This window comes from Erpetoichthys calabaricus, chromosome 13, assembly GCF_900747795.2.
Source record: "Erpetoichthys calabaricus chromosome 13, fErpCal1.3, whole genome shotgun sequence".
NCBI classification, from domain to species: domain Eukaryota; kingdom Metazoa; phylum Chordata; class Cladistia; order Polypteriformes; family Polypteridae; genus Erpetoichthys; species Erpetoichthys calabaricus.
The window spans coordinates 139,567,990-139,590,867 of NC_041406.2; the positions used below are offsets into that span (position 1 = coordinate 139,567,990).

Below are 22,878 nucleotides of genomic sequence, written 5' to 3' on the forward strand. Positions count from 1 at the left end.
TCACAGACCACCAGAAGGAAGCGCCAACTGAGACTCCTCCCACTTCCTCCTCTTCATCACGTCCTCCAGCCGATGTCATTTCCGTCTGAAGCCCGCCTCTTCCTGTCTGCCTACCTATAAAATCCCAAGCCTCCTCTTCCCGGACTCTTTAGTCTTTTATGTTACCTACAGGACATGGGGTGGAGTCCCCAAATCTTTATAGTGGTCGTTTGTTCACACCAAGTATGTGATACCATCCCAGGTAGAGAGGGGGCGCTATCGCTAACTTTTTCTTCCTCTGTAATACACAGAAACCACCCAGTGGGACAACTGACTCCGCCCCTTCTGGTGCCTGGGCTATAAGAAGGAGGAGTCACTTCTACCCAAAATGACCAGAGCCGAGGAGCTCAAGGAATATCCACAGGCAGACCAGAGGGTCTGATTAACTGCAGCCACTTTATTTGCACGGAGATTACTTTCATTTTTGTTGCCATTGTGCGTTTGTTTTATTTTGAACACAGAAATAAACGGATGGCAGCTGAACTGGCGCCCCAAAAACTCTCTTTTTGAGCCTGTTATTCCCTAGGATGACCACAATAGACATTTGCATGGACAGCACAGAGGCACAGTGGTTGCTGTAAGGAGACCGGGGTTCACATCCCTGGCTCCTCCCTACGTGGACTTTGCATGTTCTCCCCGTGTCAGGGTGGGTTTCCTCCCACAGTCGAAAAACATGCAAGGTAGGTAGATTGAGATTGCTAAGTAGGCCCTGGTGCACGTGTGTGTGTGTTTTTACCCTGCGATGGACTGGCACCCTGTCCAGGGATTAATCCTACCCTGTGCCCTCCAGCTGACCCCACAACCCTGCTCAGGTTTAAGTGGGCTTAGAAAAAAGTATGATGTGTTATGGTATACACATTCACAGTGCCTTCAGACATTTTGGACTGTGGGAGAAAACCCACTCGGACATGGGGAGAGCATGCAAACTCCACGCAGGGAGGTCCTGCAACAAAAAAATCGCTAATAAAAACAAAATTAAAATGCAAGTTTTCTTGATGGCTAAAGTGTTACTAGTCCTCTCTCTCTAAGACATTGAAAGAAACTCAATAGTTAAGAAAAGTTTAGGCCACTTGTGACGTTTCATTCCAAACTGGCTGATTTTCAGCTAAAAGTTAGACCTCCCAGAATGCACTGCTTTCACACCCTGCCAGTCATTTACTGTAAGCATGCTTAACTGATGTTAATTAACTTCCTACTTCCTAGAATGTATTGCGTTTTAACAGTTATGGAGTTTGCACTGTTCTTGCCTGTGTCCACATGGGTCTTCGTCCCACATTCCCCAAAAGACATGCAGATTAGCTTGACTTGATGATATTTAACCGGTAGAGCGAGAGTGTGGTCTGCAACGCGCAATGAAGGGAAGGTCCTTGACACTTGTCATGAGAAGAGAGGGCTGAGGAGATAGATGGTAATAAATGAAAATCTTGTCATGGCGGTACTCTACACATTGGCTATGACGTGTGACAACTATTTATGTTAGGTAGAATGCCCAGAGGGAACTGGGTAGTCTCATGGCCTGGAACCCCTGTAGATTTTATTTTTTTTTCTCCAGCCGTCTGGAGTTTTTTTTTGTTTTTTCTGTCCCCCCTGGCCATCCGACCTTACTCTTTTTCTATGTTAACTAACGTTGTCTTATTTTAATTTCTTATTTTGTCTTTTATTTTTATTTTCCTCATTATGTAAAGCACTTTGAGCTACTTTTTTTGTATGAAAATTTGCTATAGAAATAAATGTTATTTCTATAGCACGTTTTCATGCAAATTATGTAAGTTCAAAGTGCTTTACAAGATGAGGACAGAAAAAAGAAAAATATAAAAATAAGATGTCAGCGGCCTATGGCATTTCACATTTCAGGTAAGACCTAAATAAAGCAGCTAGAGGAGACCAAGCAGATGTTCCACCTTTCCATTTCCTAGATCACCTATCCAGTTCAGGGTTACAGGATGGCAGTATCTGTTCTAGGGTCCATTGCTGGGCAGGACGCACTCACTCTCACACGCCCAATTATCACAAGAAGCTCAAAAGTGAACCGTAAGGTGTGTGGATTCTGTACTCTACTTTCACATTTAAGGCGCTATATAAGTTATGGGGAGACAAAGCAAGCAACTTAAATATTGGCAGCTACTACTTGAGAGGTGTTGAAGATTCATAAAGTATTTAATCCTTCAGTCCCTGAATGGAGAAGACGACACCAAACTGCTCCTGTATGGCTTGAACTGATCAGTGCCATCTTCAATTTTCCATGACAGTCCCCGAGAATTAAGACTCCTCTCCCTTGATAGCTTGGCTCTTAAAAACTGAAACGCAATAAGGGACCTACGGACAGAGCACAATGACCTCTAGCCTGACCCCTGCTTTGTCCACTGTGCGGCACATGTCACACTGTTCAGTGTGGAGGTGACATGTCGGCTGTTCATGGTTCATCGGCACTTAATGAGCTCCAGTTTCCGGTAACCTTAGACGGCCAGCAGGCTCTGGTGAAGAAAAAAAAAGCTTGTTACTGGGCGGCAAGTTTAGTCACTCGCTGCTCGACGCCCTGGTGTCATTTCACAGGCTGCACTGAAATCCTACACGCCGTTTTCCTTCCTATTTGTAAGATGCAGCTGCTCTGTGATCAAGCGTTGACGAGGCGGCTGTCCACCTCCGGGTGGGTGGTCCCCAAGTCTGCGTTCAAGAAACTTACGTGGCCACCTAATTAGCTGTCAGTTGGAACATGGAAATACTGAGGCCATTCGTTTACATTTATTCACATAGAAGATCCAAAAGTGAATCACAAAAGAGGTCAACATTAATGGAGTAAACATCAATCTCAACACAAGTGTTATGGGGCAAGGTTACAAAATTGACCAACACAAGTGAAGAGCTTTAAGCAAAATGGAAAACAAAACTAGTTCATCTTTCTTTAGTGCCAAGAACCTATCAAAGCCCTTAGCAATCAGCCAGAACAAGGCTTCTTAAACACACGTAGGGAGGAGGTGGGCAGCTCATTCCACCAGCTAAGACCTCCACATGAAAGAGTCTGCACTGAAATCGGATGCCACGCACAGGTGGTATCACCAGCAGGTGTGAGTGGGCAAAAAGGAGCAAGTGTGGAAAAGTAAGTACACCCCATGATATTTTTTAACACAGGAGGGAGAATCAGAAAGTAAAAGGCAATTTACCCTTTAATACCAAGAACTGTGAGCAGATGAACATAACAGTTCTATCACTTCCCCAACATTGTCACCCTGCAGGTCGATGCACTCCTTGGGTGAAGATGATTTTCGGCTGCTCCCAAATCCAATTCTCTACCGTTTTCTTAACCTCATCATGAGAGGTGGAACCTGCAACCGTGTAGACCAAAGACTTGATAGTGACAGACTGTTTCTGACAGCATTCCTTTTCTTTTATCGTAAATTACAGGTTTCAGTTTCTCTCTTTGTTGCACTGATCACCGATCGTCTGCGTTCCCAAAAATGTGCCAGAATAGGACCCTTCAAGTCCCAAAAGAAGGCCATCATCATTTTCTGGGCAGAAGGCTATCATTTGAATTTTTTCTTTACCGGAGAAGACAGGTGCTTAGACTCCACGCTTTTGTGTCCTGCTTTCCAGCTCATGGTGATGGACCCGTGCTCCATCTCCAGTGTGTATCCGCTCCAAAACACTTGGATCTTCTTCAGAAGAAGAAGTTGTATTGCATCAGCTTCTATCCATTGCAGTTACCATCACTTTTTGATATATGGACATCATTTAAACAGTCGTCATTATCAGTTCATTAGCGGGGATCTGGACGAGGCTGCCCTCACAATACGCTAATGATGATGCTAAGGTTGGTTGGATGGATGGATGGATGGATAGATAGATAATCCCAATGAGAAATTCACAAATTTTGGACATCCCACAGACTTTGCTTCCAGCTGGCTCGATCTTGTGCTACTGCCGTGACCACCATTAGGGATGCCTATATTATGGAAGGACCGGGAGAGAAGCAAATCTTCCCTGGAACACGAGTGGGCAACCCCCCTGGATTGCATTGGACCCACGAGCTTGGAGCTTGAAAGATCAACCATGCTGGGGCCCGTGGCCACAGCCAGGGGGTGCCTGGACAGTACTGGAACCCTGGAATGTAGCACTTCCGCCACACTTGGAGGTGCTGCCAGAAGAGGATCCGGGTGCACCTGCAGCACTTCCACCACACCCGGGAGTGTTGCCGGAAGTTGAGAGCACCTGGAGCACTTCCAGGTGCAAAATAAATGAGGCCGCCTCACTCCATTCAAGGAGCCAGAGAAGGGAGGAGGGAGACAAAGCTTCCCTGGAGGATGAGGAAAAGAAAAATAGAAAAAGAAGAAGGAAGAGTTGTGTATTGTGTGCTGTGTTTTGGGACTGTGTTGAGTTTGCGGGGAACGGCGTTTTCCACGAGGGAGAAAGAAAAAATAAAGTGTGTGCTTGCACTTGTGCCTCCTGCGCCGGTCTGTGTCAGGGTTGACTTCACACTATATATAAAGTCCACCCTTGGCTGCAGTAGCTAGCACTGCCCAATACCCCCCCCCCCCCCCCCAACTTACCATTTTCTTATCAGTTTCTGAAATTGAATGGAAGAAAATTTCTCCCACTCCTTCATGCAGAATTCTTTCAGCTGTGTGATGTTTGAGGGGTGTCTTATGCACACAGCCCATTTCAAATCCAAACACAGCTTCTCCATGGGATTCAGATCTGGGCTTCTGTCTTGGCCAAGTCCAGAACTTTCCTTTTCTTTGATTTGTTGCAAGGTCCACTTTCACTCGAGTTTCAATTTTCTGACAGACGTTCTCACATCATCCTCAATTACTCTCTGGTACAATGACAAATGGTGAGCTGCCCAGGCCCTGACACAGCAAAGCAGTCCCAAACCAGAACATTTCCACCACCAAGCTTTACAACCAGTGTCAGCCTGGTCAAATGCAGACTTTGTTTTGTCAAACATGTTTTCTGGTACTGTGGCCAAATAAATATACATTGTTCCAAAAGTCCTAGTCTTTGCCTAGCTGTTAGTCTTGCCCTGATGTTATCTTCCTGGTAGACTTCCCATGTACACATAGATCGGATTAATTTCTGCAGTCCCTTTCTAATGGTTGACTCATGCACTTTGAAATCAACAGCAGTAAGAGCTACCTGGAGATCCCGTGATAAAATTCTGGGTCTCTTGGAGACTAATTTCAGTCTGGATAAGTTGGCAGTTGTCCAAAATCTTCTCCCCTTGTAGACGGTATTCCAGACAGTGGAATGATTGATTTCCAATCTTTTAAAATCTCTTCCCAGGCTCCAATGCATCTAGAACTTTCTTTCTGAAGGCTTCAGGGAGCTGTTTCACTCTAGGCTTGGTGATAACAAACATCTTCGACATCAAGGAGCAAAGCAAACTAAATGTCCGAGGTTTAAATAAGACAGCTTCGGACAAGATCAATCCTCTCTAATGATGTTCAAATCATTTTGCTCCAGATTCTAACTTGAGGGAGTGAAAAATGGAGGGGTGGACTTACATTTTCCATGTGTGAATTTTTTATATATTTAAATTATATAATACTAGCTGTGTAAGCCCATGCTGTAAAAAGCCCGGGGTCCTAGAAACTACTGAAATCGTCAGAAAAAAAATTTCAATGTAGAGATGTCGGGTAATTGAAAGGAACTACTCTGGGCGTCTCTCTCCTAGGAGGATTCGTTTTGCCGATGAGCTTGCATCACTTGTGTATTAGCGACAGGAGGAAAAGTAAAAGGGATAACGTTCTGCCGATGTGCTAGACTCGCTTGTGTATTAGCGGCTAAGCGAGTGACTCCCTCTTCGGAGGTTTCGTTTTGCCGACAGGCCCACATAGCTTATGCATTAGCGGCTAAGTGACATTTGTCTTTCTTCTGAGGTTCCGTTTTGCCGACGTGCTGGCCTCGCTTGTGTTATGAGAAAGAAGCAAAAACATTATTAGCTGTAATGATTATAAGTATCCATCCATCCATTATCCAACCTGCTATATCCTAACTACAGGGTCACAGGGGTCTGCTGGAGCCAATCCCAGGTAACACAGGGCGCAAGGCAGGAAACAAACCCCGGACAGGGCGCCAACCCACCACAGATTATTATAAGTATTTAACTCACAAATACCAATGACTGTATTTTGAATTAATCATGCGGCAGAGAGCTATATGATTTATTACTTCTATATGAATTTGTTCTTCATTTAGGTAGAAAAAGAATTAAGCTTGTGCACAGATTTATATGATTAACTTATTCTTTTATGAGAAAATGCTGACCTCTTGATACTAACAGAACACCCTGTGATATTATAAATCAATGTGATCGTTTCTTTACTCGTGTTTAAAAATATAAGAAAACATGTCACTTATGAATTAATAAATAAGGATTATTAATCTAACCAAACAAATATAATCTAATGAAGATATTAAAACTAGAAGAATGTAATCTCTTTATAACTAATGTAATGAACTATAAGAAACTGCTTAAATTGGTCTCGTGTGTGTATACTGGGAAGGGCGTATTCCTTAGGAATGTGAGTGCCTGGTGGCTCTTTGTTTTAGGACACTCCTGGGTGTAATAAATCAGGATGTAACCGTAATTTACAGCAATCCAGGTATGACTAGAAAATGAGCTGCTAGGTTTTCTTTCTGTTCTCACTTTGGCTACTGAACAAGCTAGGTAATAAAAGAGATTTTTTTTTCTTTTAGGGCAGTCTGTCTGAACCCTAATCAGTTGACTGAGCTGGGTGGGGGGGGCAGTATCTCAGTCTTTTTAAAGCACCAAGACTACAGAAATTGCTTTTTATTTTTAAATTGGTGTTAATCCCATTGTTTTTCGACTTCAGAGTTCACAGTTACGAGCGGCTAAGTGAGTTTCTGTTTCCTTGGAGGTTAGAGCCCTTACCCCGACTCCACCTCTCACTTCCGGGCTGGTCAGACAGACAGACAGACACACACACACATCCACACGTAGACGTTTATATTTAAGATACTACAAAATGAAAAAGGTGGCTGGATATTTCTTAAATTGCCTTAATGTACAGATACTGTTTAAATGAAGATCAAACCCTAACTTGTCCACGTATTTAAAAAAGAAAAACACATTTCATGGGGTGTCCTTACTTTTTCACATGACTGTAGGACCCCACAAGTGTCTGTGTGTATATATTGGTGCTGACCCTTCGACTACTCTGGAGGATGGCATCCAAGATTTGAACTTAATATGTGCTGCAACAGGGAGCCAGTGGAGTGACCTGAAAAGAGGAGTGACATGTGCTGGTTGAACACGAGACGAGCTGCTATTTAAAGTGGACTGCTGCTATCGGGGTGCAAGAGAATGGATATAAGCAAATGTTAAGCGTTAAATGTGTAAGTGTCACTTGAGCATGCAATCAATGAGGCTAGTGCAGCACTCACATCAAAGTTTACTTTTCTTTATTACTCTCACATTTAGCAGTGCTACTCCAACCAAGATGTCCACAGGCTCACATTTAGCTTTAATCTGCTGGACTGTTGAGTGTTGATTTCCTGTGTTGTTAGGTGGTATTTAAAGTAAGCTATGCCCCCTAGTGGTGTTTTCTAAGACAGACCTGATAACTGTGTTTTGCGGGTCTAAAGTCAACTACCAGCATAAAACCGAGCAGGCACATTAAAACCATCTGCCAAATATTGTGTAGGTACACTTTGTGCCACCAAAACAACTCTGACCCGTCAAGGCATGGACTCCACAAGACCTCTGAAGGTGTCCAGTGGTATCTGGCATGAAGACGTTAGCAGAAAATCCTTTAAGTCCTCCTAAGTTGGGGGACTCCATGGATCAGACGCGTTTTTCCAGCACATTCCACAGATGCTCTGAGACCTGAGAAATTTTGATATCAAGGAATACTTGGTCATGTTCCTCACACCGTTCCTGAATAATTTTTGCAGAGGGCATTGCCCTGCTGAAAAAGGCCACTGCCATCAGGGAATACCATTGCCATGAAGAGGTGTATGTGGTTGGCAACATTCTTTAGGCAGATAGTACGTGTCAAGGTAAAATTCACATGAATGCCAGGACCCAAGGTTTCCCAGCAGAACTTTACCCAGAGCATCACACTACCGCTGCTGGCTTGCTTTCTTCCTATAGTGCATCCTGCTGCCATCTCTTCCCTTGGTAAACAACCGTCCACATGATCAAAAAGAAAACGTGACCACCTTCTTCCACTGCTCCATAGTCCAGTTCTGACACTAGCACACCCATTGTACACACTTTCAGGAAATGGACAGGGGTCAGCATGGGCACTCTGACTGGTCTGTGGCTATGCAGTAAGCTGTGATGCACTGTGTGCTCCTACACTTTTCTCTCATGGCCAGCATTCAGTTTTTCAGCAACTTGTTCCACAGTGGTTCTTGTCCGGTATCGGACCAGATGGGCCAGCACGTACCGAGCCTTGGGTGCCCATGGCTCTGCAACCAGTTCACCGGTTGTCCTTCCTTGTGCCACTTTTGGTAGGTACTAACCATTGCATTATGGGAACATCCTATAAGACCTGCCATTTTGGAGATGCTCTTACCCAGTCGTCTAGCCATTACAATTTGTCCTTTTGTCAAAATCACTCAGATCCTCACACTTGCCCATTTTACACATCACTTTTAAGGACTGACTGTTCACTTATGCCTAACATATCCCAGGTGTGCTTGTATCTTATTCACTTCACACATCAGTGGGTTTACTGTTGCGGCTGATTGGTGTATGACACTATTGATACCCAGGGTGCCCTCAGGGGTACCAGAGTGCTGGAAATTATACAGAAGAACCCATCCACCTCGCCATTTTCAGAGTCAATCAAGAAATGGCATCTGTCCATGGAGCAACTTCAAGTAAGAAATGAGCCAAGGCCAGGTTGTGATGCCCTGCCTGACTAATGGGTCAAGTAGAAGCAGCCAGTCAGCACAACAGCAGGTACTGTGGCTGTGGGTGGAAGGTCACATGAAGAGGGAGGACATGAAGACACTTCTAACACGAAGTGGACTTCAAGCAGCATCTAACAGCATACAGTAAATAGGCACATTAAAGATGACTGTAGTTTCTTCATGTACATCGTCCATTTTGTTTTGCAAGTTATAAATGACAAAACATTTCTGCTTCAAGTCTACATTTTGTTTACATATTCATAACAGGCAAAGATCTATTCACTTGTTTCGAACCTGCTTAACCAGTTCTGGGTCATAGCAGCCAGTGGCTATCACAGCAGCATTGGGCTCAAGGCAGGGCACCAGTCCATCACAGGGCACACTCACTCATATTGGGCCAATTTGGATTTGACATTAACATACCAGATATGCCTTTACATAATGAATAAATACTTAAATCATATTACCTTATGAGCTGAACTCAAATTAGGGTGCCTGATTGTACTCCAGCAGCACCTACCAAAATTCAAGACTGTCATACTCCTCTGGAGAAGCTAAAGTTGAAGCTTACAGGATATGTTAACCTTGCACATGTTTGTTCTTCAACCTCATCGACAACTGTAATATAATAATAAAGGTGTCAAATGCATGGATTTTGATTTGGTGAAGCTCAGTAAAAACAGTAAACATCATTATCCAACAATTCATTTAACAAACACATTTACATATTCATTGGATTAATGTAGAAAACTAGATCAAGATCAAAATGCTACGTTCAGGCATCTCGCAGCTTGTAGGCCAGTACTGTTACAATATCTGGTACTGCTGGTCTAGGCTGATCCTAAGGAGAGTAAACAGAGAGGGTAACGGTTCACAGTAGACTTTAATAGACTTTTGTTCAAAAGCGGACTAAATGCAATATACAGTTGGTGACCATTCATGTCTGACGTGATGCACACCATTCCTTAGCCACTTTCTGGCAACTGTGACTGAGAAGGTCAAAATGCTTACAGGAACTGACCTGTACAAAATGCGTCCCATGACACCCTGGACACCTGGTAGGTTTTAATAGCCATAACACATTAGTACGTTATAACAACCTGGACGAGAACAGGCCATTCAGTCCAACAAAGCTCATTAATCCTATTCACCTTATTTCTACAAAACAGCATCAAGTCAAGTTGTGTTGGTAAATTCCATACGCATCCACTCTCTCTACAACCTGGCCATGCAGGTATAAAGGTGAGACTGATGATTCATCTTGCTTAAAGTCTATCACCAGTTCTTGGGATTTTTTCACATTTAAATCTGGAATATTTACACTGCACAACCTGACCAGTTCTGTTAGCTCATTCCTGCACACAGACGTGTCATATTTTGTCAGGAGACCATGTATGGTATTGTATGTGATCAGCACATGTTAGTCCTAGTTAGCATTCTAACAAACAGTTTTAAGTAATCAACATAAAGAGAAGTAGTAGATCCCACCGGAGATGGGACTAAGTCCTGCATATTCTAGTATCGAGACCTTCAAGTTTCAGGTCAAGTCTTCAATTGTAATACAAGTATCGATTATCCAAGGCAAACTTACTTGTCATATACCACATAAGAGTTATAATGTGACTGCTGTTCCGAGCAAGTAAATACAATACTTTTAATCTCAAATGTACCAAGCGAGAGGTCAAGGAGTTGGTGATGGTGGGACTGTGGGCCTCTCCAACTGCACCCTTCGGCTACTGTCAGTGTCTTGCCAGAGTTGAACGTGTACACATGCTCTACTGTTTCACTCACTTAAGAGTTTTGTGTTTATACAATGATGAGACCTCTCCAGAAGATTCTCAAACAGATGGTCTAAATGCCATCAGAACAACACACATTAAGGTACAATAGTGTATTCAAAATGGCGTTCTCGACACCATTCGATATTAAATATGATGATGTGCTAAACATTTTTTTTATTCCAATCTAATAATTACATATTTTCAGTACCTGTTGAATCACATTTTGGCCCGTGGTCTGCTGAAGCCTATCCCAACAGGAACAGCAATGATGACAGAAAACATCCGCCCAATCAAATCCATCGTTCCTCACAGGCCGTTAAATGACTGCAGTCGACCCGACAGCACATCCTTGGTGGGAAGAAACTGGAACATCTGGAGAAAAACCTGAAGACCAAAAGAAAGACATGCAAATTCTACCCAGTAGACATTCTAGCTAAAATCTGAGCCAAGATATTGCAGGTCAGAAATCAGAATATAAACATCCTAATTTATTAGACATACTGTATATTGTACATACATTTTCAAACTCACTTAATCCAAGCCAGAGTTGAATGAGCCTGGCAGCATCAGGAACAAGGTAAGAAACAACACTGATCAGGATGCCACAGGACCCCCACCCCACCCCACCAAACAAACAGGCTGGGCCAATTTACCACCGTGCCACCCATATTTCACATATGCCAAGTATTTAAATTATTTTTTTATAATTAAAAAAAAGTGATGAAAAATATAAGAACTGTAAAGGCTTTATGCCTGAGAACTTGAGTAACGTGAGCAGTGAGGATACTACACCGATATTCTGAAATTTTGTTATAATTACATTTTCACATTATTAACTTACATATTCAATATGTAATCAACAGGACATTATAGATTTGTAACTAAATTTGAAAATTCATGTTTTACGAAGGTAAAAGAAAAACAGATTGTGTTCAATGTTGTTACAGGACTGCAGTCTTCAAAGCATAATTAATAAGGATCCAAAATACATTTTCAATGTAAGAGCACTGCACACTAATACACATTTTTGGTCAAATCAGGAATCAAACGGTTTTCTTCCTTGGTGAAAATATTCAGTTTATAACCAGTAACTCATTACCTTTGTGATCACATGTGACCACAGATGCAATGAAATGCATTTTAAACTGTAAAATACTGCATGTACAACAAATGATCACATTCATTTTTTACTATCTACAATACAGAATTTGTTATAAACTCTCTTTATTTAACAGTTGATTATTAAGAGAAACAAAAATCCATGATAAAATCTCAAGGCCTGCGTAACCTGATTGGTCAAACTAGGCCTCTCCTGGTCCAGAGTAGTGCAGCAAAAAATCACTGAAATGTCACTTTAAAAAGGTCCAAATTTAATTTGCTTCAGCAAAAAAAAAAATCTACACTATAAACCATTGAAAGTAGAAAGAAATGCCACACGGCGTCATGTCGTACTCATGTACAGGTATATATGTATACAACCCCCCACCATTTACGCTGTGTGTGTCAGGGTTATAAAGCAATAATCCTGTGATGATCAAATATTTGAAATTATCTTTGCACTTTCTTTCTACTTCCTAATGTTTCATTTTTTTAATATAGACCCTTTGTGCATTCTCAGACATTTATGATGAGCTCTCTTTTTGCAGTGCCGAGATCTTCAAAGCAGGAAGTGCTCCTTCACTCCACTCTGACAGAACTCCGTCTTTGAAGACCAAACTTTTAGATGGGAGAGGAACTCCCACATCGGAGAGTAGCGATGACGGGTTCATCAAATAGGATGCATTGTATTCGGAACCGGAATCTGTAAGTGATGTGCACTCCTTGGGGAAAGAAAAAAGAAACAAACCAGTGATTTACAAGTAAGTAACCATACATGAGGTGTAAACTGCTTCATCCATCACTAAGGAATATTTTAAACTCTCTCTACTTTAATATGTTCTGAAAAACAATTCATAAAATCAGAATCACAGGGCTGAGATCACGGAGAAAATTCTTAGGACCACTACAATAATACCGGGTAGGGGCTCCTTTAATTCCAAAAGTAACTATCTTAATAATATTTTAGCAACAAAGCATGTTGTGAGCCTGCAACTCGATTACTGAAATGTAGACTCTGTGACTGACACAAGCAAACTGACTGTCGACCCCCCCCAAATCATTGTTGTTGTTCACATTGTTTGCCACAGCATTGGCTTCTATTACGTCATAATTATTTTTTCTCTCCATTATGCATTAAAATATGAAATTAAAAATATATCTTGGGCAGCACTACAAAGTATATGAGATAGGTAAGGATTGAAATATCATTTTTAGGCAGATTATTCCTTTAATATGCTCAGGACTAAATTTTTGTTCACTAAATTCTGAAATAAAATGGGAAAATACTTTACCTGAAATGACTGTACAAAACTGAGAACTTTTAGAGACAGTTTCCTGCTGGAATGTAGCAATTTTTTAAGGCTGAAATAAAATAAACAATAACATTAAAACACTTAACATTACAGTAAAGAAAAAAAAAACATATTACAAATTAAATCAAAGAGTGAAATCCCATTAACATTTTTTTTTACATTACTACCAGTTTTTTTATATATACTGTACATTATATATATATATATATTATATATATAGGCTCACCTGCCTTTTAAGGCGACCGCCTTTTAAGTCGACCACTTCTTAAGGCAATTCAATATGTAGATCAATTTGATATTTTATATAGTGAAAAATAAAATTCATGTACCACAACTCATTAATTTGGTTACATTGAATCTGAGCCGCATTACTTTAATACTTGTAGTTTCTGTTATTTTTGCGACGAAATTTAAACTTTTGTTCTATATAATTTCAAAAACTTCCTTGAATACTATATTCAGTGTGAAAACTCTATTAGTGCCTTTTATGAGTTTTCCCTGTTGTGGAGTGTCCAGTACATGGACAACTACGTCCTCAGGGCACTTTGCTCTTGAAAATGCTACACAGAGCTGAACACGACCGAATACTGGTCGTGGAAGATATATTCCAACTTTATCAGCAGTTTGTCCTTGCGATTTATTTATTGTCATTGCAAATGCCACCTTTACTGGAAACTGTCTTCTTTGAAGAACAATTTTATTTTAAAATTTATTTTGACAAATAATTAATTATACTAATAAAAAATAAATGATTAGAATCACTTTGTAACTCTCTACAATGTATAAAATCGGATAAATGCAACTGCAACACTTACCCGCACCTTGTGCACGAATTTTCACACATACACGTAAACTCAGCACGGTCACCACGGGGGCTTTTGTACGAAATTCCACGGATAGTGTAAATATTCCACGGAGAATCAGCACAAAAACAATGTCGTGTCGCAAAAGTCAATGAATGACTGCTAATAAAGTGACCAAGTTAGAAGAAGTAAGGCAGGACAAAATTTCTTTGTATACAAATCTACAAATAGCCTACCTAATCTCCAAGAACGCGCATAAAAGCAAGGGAACGATGGGAGCACCAAAACTCTGCTCACCTCGCGTCGCTTCGTACCACACGCTGCAAGTAGTAAGTCTGTGATAAGCGGAATACCGCTAAGCTTTGCACTCACGGGACGGAAGTCCAATCCCAAACACTTTTATATAGTGTCTTGATTGATGATATATATATGTAAATACAAAAAATGGATGACAAACCCCGTTTTGGACGACAATGCATCGGGTTCATGTGAATCTCGCAAAAGCGCATTGAACTTTGCATCACAAATGGTGGAAATCAGATTGAAAATGTTATTAATTAATATTTCAATTAAATAAAATGTTCTTTTTTTTTTCTTGAAAATATGCATTTTGCCTATATGTCCAGACTTTAGGGACACCCTGTATAAGAGATGCTTACCTTTCTTTGCCGCAGAGCCCATGGGTAACGATTTTCTGGCAAACTTTACCATTCAATTCAGAGTTAAATAAGGGAATCCCAAAGGATACATCCAAAGGGACCCATTCCTCTTCTGCACTCTCGTCTGTCATGGATGAAACAAAATAAAACTGTTACTGTCGAGTTTGAAAGACAATGCTGCCCTCTAATGTTATTACTCAGAACAGGAGCAATACAAACGTTCTGAAGACTACGGTGGCTCAACAGCAGTGCTCCACTTTGACTTGAAAGGCAGGAACCAAGCCTGGACAGGGTGCCACTCTGTCGGAGGTCATACTCTCACATTCACTGAAGACTAATCAGGAATTATCATCTTAAACCAGGGGTGGGCAGATTCAGTCCTGGAGGGCCGCAGTGGTTGCAGGTTTTTGTTCCAACCCAGTTGTTTAATTAAAAACCAATCCTTGCTAATTATTTAATTTCATTGCGTGTTAGTGCTTTAACTCTGCTATATCAGGTAATTCTCATATCCTAGATTTTTTTTCCTTTCTAAGGATATCATCCAAATGATCTGAAGTCCAAAACAGACGAGTTATTCTCAGTGCTTCACTTTTTTTATCTCTTCACTTTCCATCCAAGTATTTAATTAAACCCAATAGTGCATGATAAATACACACAGAGGTGTAAATGGAAACAAGCTAAATGGAGAAATGCTGGTTTCTTTTGTAATTTAAAACATTAAAAACCAAGACTACAGCTGTTTAAGACTAAAACAAGCAATAAGGGTTCAAAATCTTAATGAGCGAGACAACTAAAGTGAAGCAGAACTGTTACTTGAGCAATAAGAGTTTCTTATTAAGCAACTGGGTTGGAACAAAAACCTGCAGCCACTGCGGCCCTCCAGGACTGAATCTGCCCACCCCTGTAAAAACTGATGTGGGAGGAAGAGCAGTGTGCCTGGTGAAAAACCCATGCAAACTCTGCACAGGAACAACCAGGTGTAAGACTCAAACCTGGGACACAGTGAGCCGGCAGTTCTAACCACAGTGCCTTCCATCCATCCATCCATTTTCCAACCCGCTGAAGCCAAACACAGGGTCACGGGGGTCTGCTGGAGCCAAACCCAGCCAACACAGGGCACAAGGCAGGGAACCAATCCCGGGCAGGGTGCCAACCCACCGCAGGACACACACAAACACGCACCAAGCACACACTAGGGCCAATTTAGAATCGTCAATCCACCTAACCTGCATGTCTTTGGACTGTGGGAGGAAACCGGAGCGCCCGGAGGAAACCCACGCAGACACAGTGCTTTCCCATTAATAAAATCTCTTCAAGATATATTTGTATTAAAGATGTGTTACTGTATAAACGTGCTTGGAAGACATTAGGCAAATTTAACCTTCTACTCCGATTGGCATTCAAGAACAAACAGCTAAAAAAAAACGTTTCATTGTTTCATTCTGCATCTTTCAGTTTCCAAAGATTCATGAAATTCTAACTAGGAAAGTTTTTGGGGTCATTATTGTCACATGTACAGAGGACCACGAAATTCTTAGTTGCATGTACTAAACAGCATGCAACACGTCACCACTCATAGTAGAATCCAAGTTTCAGATGCAGTTACATTGTATGTGAACATCTTTTTCATTACAAAAAAATTACAAGACCTCTGTTACAATCTAGTTAAAGCATTTTATTTACCTTCCACTCCTTGCCTTTTGCTCAATTCTGCTGAATTTGGTTCTTGAACAACCAGCTCGAAGGACTCAGTGCTGCCATTCACATCAGAACTATTGGAATGCTCAGAATCGCCTAGTAGTGGAAAATATAGAAGTAAAAATTGTACTAAGTCTGTTGTGAGACTCCATTCACGTCACTTTTCCTTTAATCTACTGTTATCTTTTATCAAGTTGCATGTCTGACTCATCCATATGGGAATGTAACCTAAAACACATAATATTCTTAAGCATGTTTAATCCCAATTCTGGGTCACAGAAGGGTGGTGCCTATCCTGGCAGCTTCAGAGTTGGACCAGACCTTGGACTGAAACACATCTAAACTCACACTCACCTAGGACCATGTGGTGGGATAGGAAAACTTGCGGAATTGGAATTAAACCCATGAATAATGTGCACACTTGACACATGTATATGTACTTCTCAAGTTCAGTTCTGGGGGCTCCCGTGCCTACAGATTTTGGTTCCAACCTGTTTCACAATCCATTAGTCACTCTCACATGGGGTTAATCTCAAAGTTTAATAAGCTTGTCTTGTTTTCTTCTCTTATTCCATGTTCATAAAAGCATAGTAGTGTCAGATTTCCCTTTATAAGGAACTGAGGAATGAGTGTATTTTGCCATTGCCTTAAATGCTGAACTCTTTTGAGGTTTTCCTATTAAATCAACTTCTTGCTGGGAAGGCTTCCACCTTAATTGCATCCTAATAATGACAATTAAAGATGAGCAGAGTAGACACGAAAGCAAACAGCACTGACTACTGAAAGCCTGCAGCTACTTTAGTGTCAGACCCCCTGGTTAGCTCATGAGGAAATAAGCCAAATGAAAATCATGATGATGAACATTTTTAAAACTCTTTTAGTGTGGCAAACAGCTCACGTTAATAAAAGCCAGAATTAGTGGACTTCAAAACAGCACTCACCAACAAGGTCTGCAATGCAAGGACTTGATGTTACGAGTCTTCTACATTAATCTGATTTAATATGAAGTGTGTTTGGCTTAAACTGTGTGTTGTGGGCTGCTGGGGAAAGAGGAGTAATGGTGCCGTAGTGCTGTATATTTGTAGTGATGTACAGTGCATCCAGAAAGTATTCACAGCGCTTCATCCCTTTTTCCACATTTTGTTATGTTACAGCCTTATTCCAAAATGGATTAAATTCATTTTTTTCCTCAGAATTCTACACACAACACCCCATAATGACAACGTGAAAAAAGTTTACTTGAAGTTTTTGCAAATTTATTAAAAATAAAAAAACTGAGATATCACATGTCCATAAGTATTCACAGCCTTTGCTCAATACTTTGTTGATGCCCCTTTGGCAGCAATTCCAGCCTCAAGTCTTTTTGAATATGATGCCACAAGCTTGGCACACCTGTCCTTGGCCAGTTTGGCCCATTCCTCTTTGCAGCACCTCTCAAGCTCCATCAGGTTGGATGGGAAGCGTCGGTGCACAGCCATTTTAAGATCTCTCTAGAGATGTTCAATCGGATTCAAGTCTGGGCTCTGGCTGGGCCACTCAAGGACATTCACAGAATTGTCCTGAAGCCACTCCTTTGATATCTTGGCTGTGTGCTTAGGGTCGTTGTCCTGCTGAAAGATGAACCGTCGCCCCAGTCTGAGGTCAAGAGCGCTCTGGAGCAGGTTTTCATCCAGGATGTCTCTGTACATTGCTGCAGACATCTTTCCTTTTATCCTGACTATTCTCCCAGTTCCCCACAGCATGATGCTGCCACCACCATGCTTCACTGTAGGGATGGTATTGGCCTGGTGATGAGCGGTGCCTGGTTTCCTCCAAATGTGACACCTGGCATTCACACCAAAGAGTTCAATCTTTGTCTCATCAGACCAGAGAATTTTCTTTCTCATGGTCTGAGAGTCCTTCAGGTGCCTTTTGGCAAACTCCAGGCGGGCTGCCATGTGCCTTTTACTAAGGAGTGGCTTCTGTCTGGCCACTCTACCATACTGGCCTGATTGGTGGATTGCTGCAGAGATGGTTGTCCTTCTGGAAGGTTCTCCTCTCTCCACAGAGGACCTCTGGAGCTCTGACAGAGTGACCATCAGGTTCTTGGTCACCTCCCTGACTAAGGCCCTTCTCCCCCGATCGCTCAGTTTAGATGGCCGGCCAGCTCTAGGAAAAGTCCTGGTGGTTTCGAAGTTCTTCCACTTACAGGTGATGGAGGCCACTGTGCTCATTGGGACCTTCAAAGCAGCAGAAATTTTTCTGTAACCTTCCCCAGATTTGTGCCTCGAGACAATCCTGTCTCGGAGGTGTACAGACAATTCCTTTGACTTCATGCTTGGTTTGTGCTCTGACATGAACTGTCAACTGTGGGACCTTCTATAGACAGGTGTGTGCCTTTCCAAATCATGTCCAGTCAACTCAATTTACCACAGGTGGACTCCAATGAAGCTGCAGAAACATCTCAAGGATGATCAGGGGAAACAGGAGGCACCTGAGCTCAATTTGGAGCTTCATGGCAAAGGCTGTGAATACTTATGTACATGTGCTTTCTCAATTGTTTTTAATTTTAATAAATTTGCAAAAACCTCAAGTAAACTTTTTTCACGTTGTCATTATGGGGTGTTGTGTGTAGAATTCTGAGGAAAAAAATGAATTGAATCCATTTTGGAATAAGGCTGTAACATAACAAAATGTGGAAAAAGTGATGAAGCGCTGTGAATACTTTCCGGATGCAGTGTATGAGCTCCACTCTCTTTCTATTCAAATTAATTTTGTTATAGATAAAGCATATTTGTTCAATTATATTAGAATATATAAGAATTCTACTCAAAACACAACTTCCCACAAACCTTTTTCCTCGAGGGAGTCACTGTGCCTCCTTGCTCTCTTACTCCTAGGATTTAACATAGTAATGTACCCAGATGTATGCTCCAAATCCAGATTCTTTCGTAGCACTTTTAATGCCTTGTGGACAGCCATGTTTTCTTGGGAGAAATCTAAACACAAGGGGTTACAAAAGAATATAAAAATATAGTAAGAGGTAGAATGAGAAAATTAACCATACTCCTAAAGAGTACTGGGATACACCTGTAATGTCATGAAGCAAAACCTTCAAATATAAAGAAATGATAAAATGTAAACAAGAAGGAATTCATATTATTTCATAAAATGTTTTGTTTTGCATTATTTCCGTCATTATAGTTCTGCCACACACAAAATGCTAATATTGCCCTTTTTGTGACGAAACTTTGAAAGCACATGAAAACCAAAAGTTTCTGTTACTGACACTTCAACAATACGGTGAAGCAGACCATCTCTGTCTGAGTGTCTCCCGCACAAAAGCCAAGTTTCTGGCAGAAAATAAAGAAGACAGCTCCGACAATTTAAGGGATATATAAAAGGAAAATAAAAAGGGTCTGACGAATGTGACACAGCAAGATTGTGGAATAGCGTAAAGGTGACCATCAAAAGATGTCTGTTATCTCTTGGAGTAAGATAAAAATCCTGTTTAAAATGTAAGCTTCTGCCGGCATCATTCTTCTGTTGAATCTCTCACAAACGTCTCCGCCCTTAAGAACTAAACTAAATGACAACAAATCACATGAGAAATTACATCAAGACAAGCCAGTTAGTTGTGTTCTTCCTCGGAAAACCCATCTTAAGAGATATCGAGGATTGCTGCCTCCATCCACTGTTATTTTTGCACAATCAGACACAGAACAAGACCCTTTACATGCAAGTGCCGACCCTTTTCAGTGCATCACGAAGTGACAAAGATTTGGAAACAAATTCTGTGAGCTTAGCACACCATACGGCAGTGAGATGAGCCAAGGTTTGTGTTTTTCTGTCCTTCCTGGCCATCTGACCATAGGATCGGAATTATCTTAATGGACTTAAAAAAAAATCTTATCTTCAAATTAGGATTCTACTACTTGTATACCTGAGTTAAGTATGTTTATACTGATTCTTTACATAAATAATAATATATGAAAATAATAATAATTTTGTCTCCACACATATCTCAGTGCAAGACACATGACAGCCCGCATGGAGTTTGCTAAAAGACACCTGAAGGACTCTGAGATGGTGAGAAATAAGATTCTCTGGTCTGATGAGACCAAGATAGAACTTTTTGGCCTTAATTCTAAGCGGTATGTGTGGAGACAACCAGGCACTGCTCATCACTTGTCCAATACAGTCCCCACAGTGAAGCATGGCGGTGGCAGCATCATGCTGTGGGGGTGTTTTTCAATCGAGGGAAAGATGAATGCGGCCAAGTACAGGGATATCCTGGACAAAAACCTTCTCCAGAGTGCTAAGGACCTCAGACAGGGCCGAAGGTTTACCTTCCAACAAGACAATGACCCTAAGCACACAGCTAAAATAACATCTATCTATCAAAGGAGTGGCTTCACAACAACTCTGTGACTGTTCTTGAATGGCCCAGCCACAGCCCTGACTTAAACCCAATTGAGCATCTCTGGAGAGACCTAAAAATGGCTGTCCACCAACGTTTACCATCCAACCTGACAGAACTGGAGAGGATCTGCAAGGAGGAATGGCAGAGGATCCCCAAATCCAGGTGTGAAAAACTTGTTACATCTTTCCCAAGAAGACTCATGGCTGTATTAGCTCAAAAGGGGGCTTCTACTAAATACTGAGCAAAGGGTCTGAATACTTAGGACCATGTGATATTTCAGTTTTTCTTTTTTAATAAATCTGCAACAATTTCAAAAATTCTTTTTTTTGTCTGTCAATATGGGGTGCTGTGTGTACATTAATGAGGAAAAAAATTAATTTAAATGATTTTAGCAAATGGCTGCAATATGACAAAGAGGGGGTCTGAATACTTTCCGTACCCACTGTAGTCACATCCCGAGACATAGCAAAATATCACTCCAAAAGTAAGCAGGTTGCCTAAATTATGCAAACCCATTGACTACTCTGAATCAAAATTTGATCCTGTCACAATACGTTCCCTCATATATACAACAATGGAGAGTGCAAAAGGGAACACCCAGAAGGAATCCAGTTGGGAATATTGTCATACAATATGGTAAAGACAGAGGACATATGATGATCAGTGAACAGGTAAGAAGGGACACAGAGTATGGCAAAGATCACACAATCCGATATCAATAGGTGGTACTCATAGCAAACAGCGGTTTGTGTTACCACATGCTATAACAGTACCTTGTGACGTATTCTTCATGCTTAATAGATGCCATTGTGGACTGTTCATGCAATTAATGGAGTTTAAGCAGGGTTCTACGGTGGGCCTTCACAAAGTAGGATGGTCAATTTGGTCATATAGCAGAATAAACTGGATGTGAGGTGCACGCAGTGCGTAGTGTAGGTGCTAAGGACACTGGGAAGATGTGACATTGGACAGCCCAAGCAACAAAGATCTTGCCAGACAGATGAACCTCGGATTTACAGGGGAAAAAGGGTGGATTTAATCCTGGCTGTGGAATAGTGGACCACCTCTTTTTTCTTTTTACAGGTATTTAAGGGTTCATCCGAGTTTGACCATCTTTTATACATAGGATAGGTGGCTTTGGAAAAACATTTCATCGTGTACCCCATGGCATGTGGTGGAATGTGTACCCTTGTGGAGCAAGAACTGTGTTGGCATACTTGGCATTAACTTGCCAAGGTGAGATACTTGGAGCCTTGGAATTATTGGATGAAAGATCCCGCCATCACCTCAACACTGACTGCTGAAGAATGCCCAGGAAAGGGTGAGTCTCTAAGACTGTGACTATCTTTAACGTTGTCTCCGACTTTCTCTGTTAAAACTGAGTGTGGACCCGCCATATCCCAAACCCAAAGTTTATTTTTTATTTTCTCCAGGGAGGCAGCTGACTGGAGTTTGTGTTTTCCACTCCTTCACTGTTGACAGTACATACTTCAAAAACTAATTACAGTAATGGTCAAATGTTGGGTTCCATTTGTATTAATTGGTTTTAAAGTACTTTGTTTTCCTGTCTGCTTAAACAGATCTGTCTCTTAATGTGCACTCATTATGCAATTAGTAATTTGCAAAATTTATACAGTGCTTGCGTTTTACCAGAGAAAGTGTCCCACCTTTCTGCATCTCCACTCAGTGAAGTGCACTATACAAAAATAAACTGAATTGAACTGCATGGAAAATTGAGCCCATTTAACGCTGATGTGGGAAACTGCCAAGGGGGTACCGTGTCTCTTGTCCAGTTTGTGATTTTCATGGACAGAATGCTAAAGGGGTGCTGTACATTAGCAAAGAAAAACATTTTAAGCAGGATGGCCAGTGTTCGTTTCATTCTTGATGTGCAAATGCTGACAGTGGTTCTTTTAGTCACCTTACAAAGAATACAGCCTAACAAGGACCACTGCAGGCTCCGATGAACAAACCTCCTCCAAGACAGAAGGGGCCAAATGGTCAACATAGAACCACATGGTCAACACAGTACATTTGAATGGAAGTTAGCCTGGGACAGAAGGAAAAGAGTACAATTGTGTGGATAAAGTGTTACTGTAATGGGAAACTTGGCGCTGGAAAGACCCAGGAACTATTAAAGTTTAGGGGCTACAGGGGTGTATGTCTTTTGGCCTCATATCCAAAATGCACTGGAGTAGCTCTCAAATG

At 41.4% G+C, this 22,878-nt stretch overlaps 1 protein-coding gene across 1 annotated transcript in view; it reads right to left on the reverse strand.

Annotated features, from left to right (window-relative positions):
• Positions 1-11,164: 11,164 nt before the first annotated feature.
• fam91a1 (family with sequence similarity 91 member A1) overlaps positions 11,165-22,878 on the reverse strand; it is a 58,040-nt gene continuing 46,326 nt past the window's right edge. The window contains exons 20-24 of the mRNA XM_028817581.2: positions 19,100-19,246; positions 16,254-16,364; positions 14,571-14,694; positions 13,088-13,157; positions 11,165-12,517 (exon numbers count right to left, since the gene is read on the reverse strand). Coding sequence (XP_028673414.2) covers positions 12,320-12,517; positions 13,088-13,157; positions 14,571-14,694; positions 16,254-16,364; positions 19,100-19,246 — 650 coding nt within the window. The 3' untranslated portion in view covers positions 11,165-12,319. The remainder of the gene's footprint in view (positions 12,518-13,087; positions 13,158-14,570; positions 14,695-16,253; positions 16,365-19,099; positions 19,247-22,878) is intronic.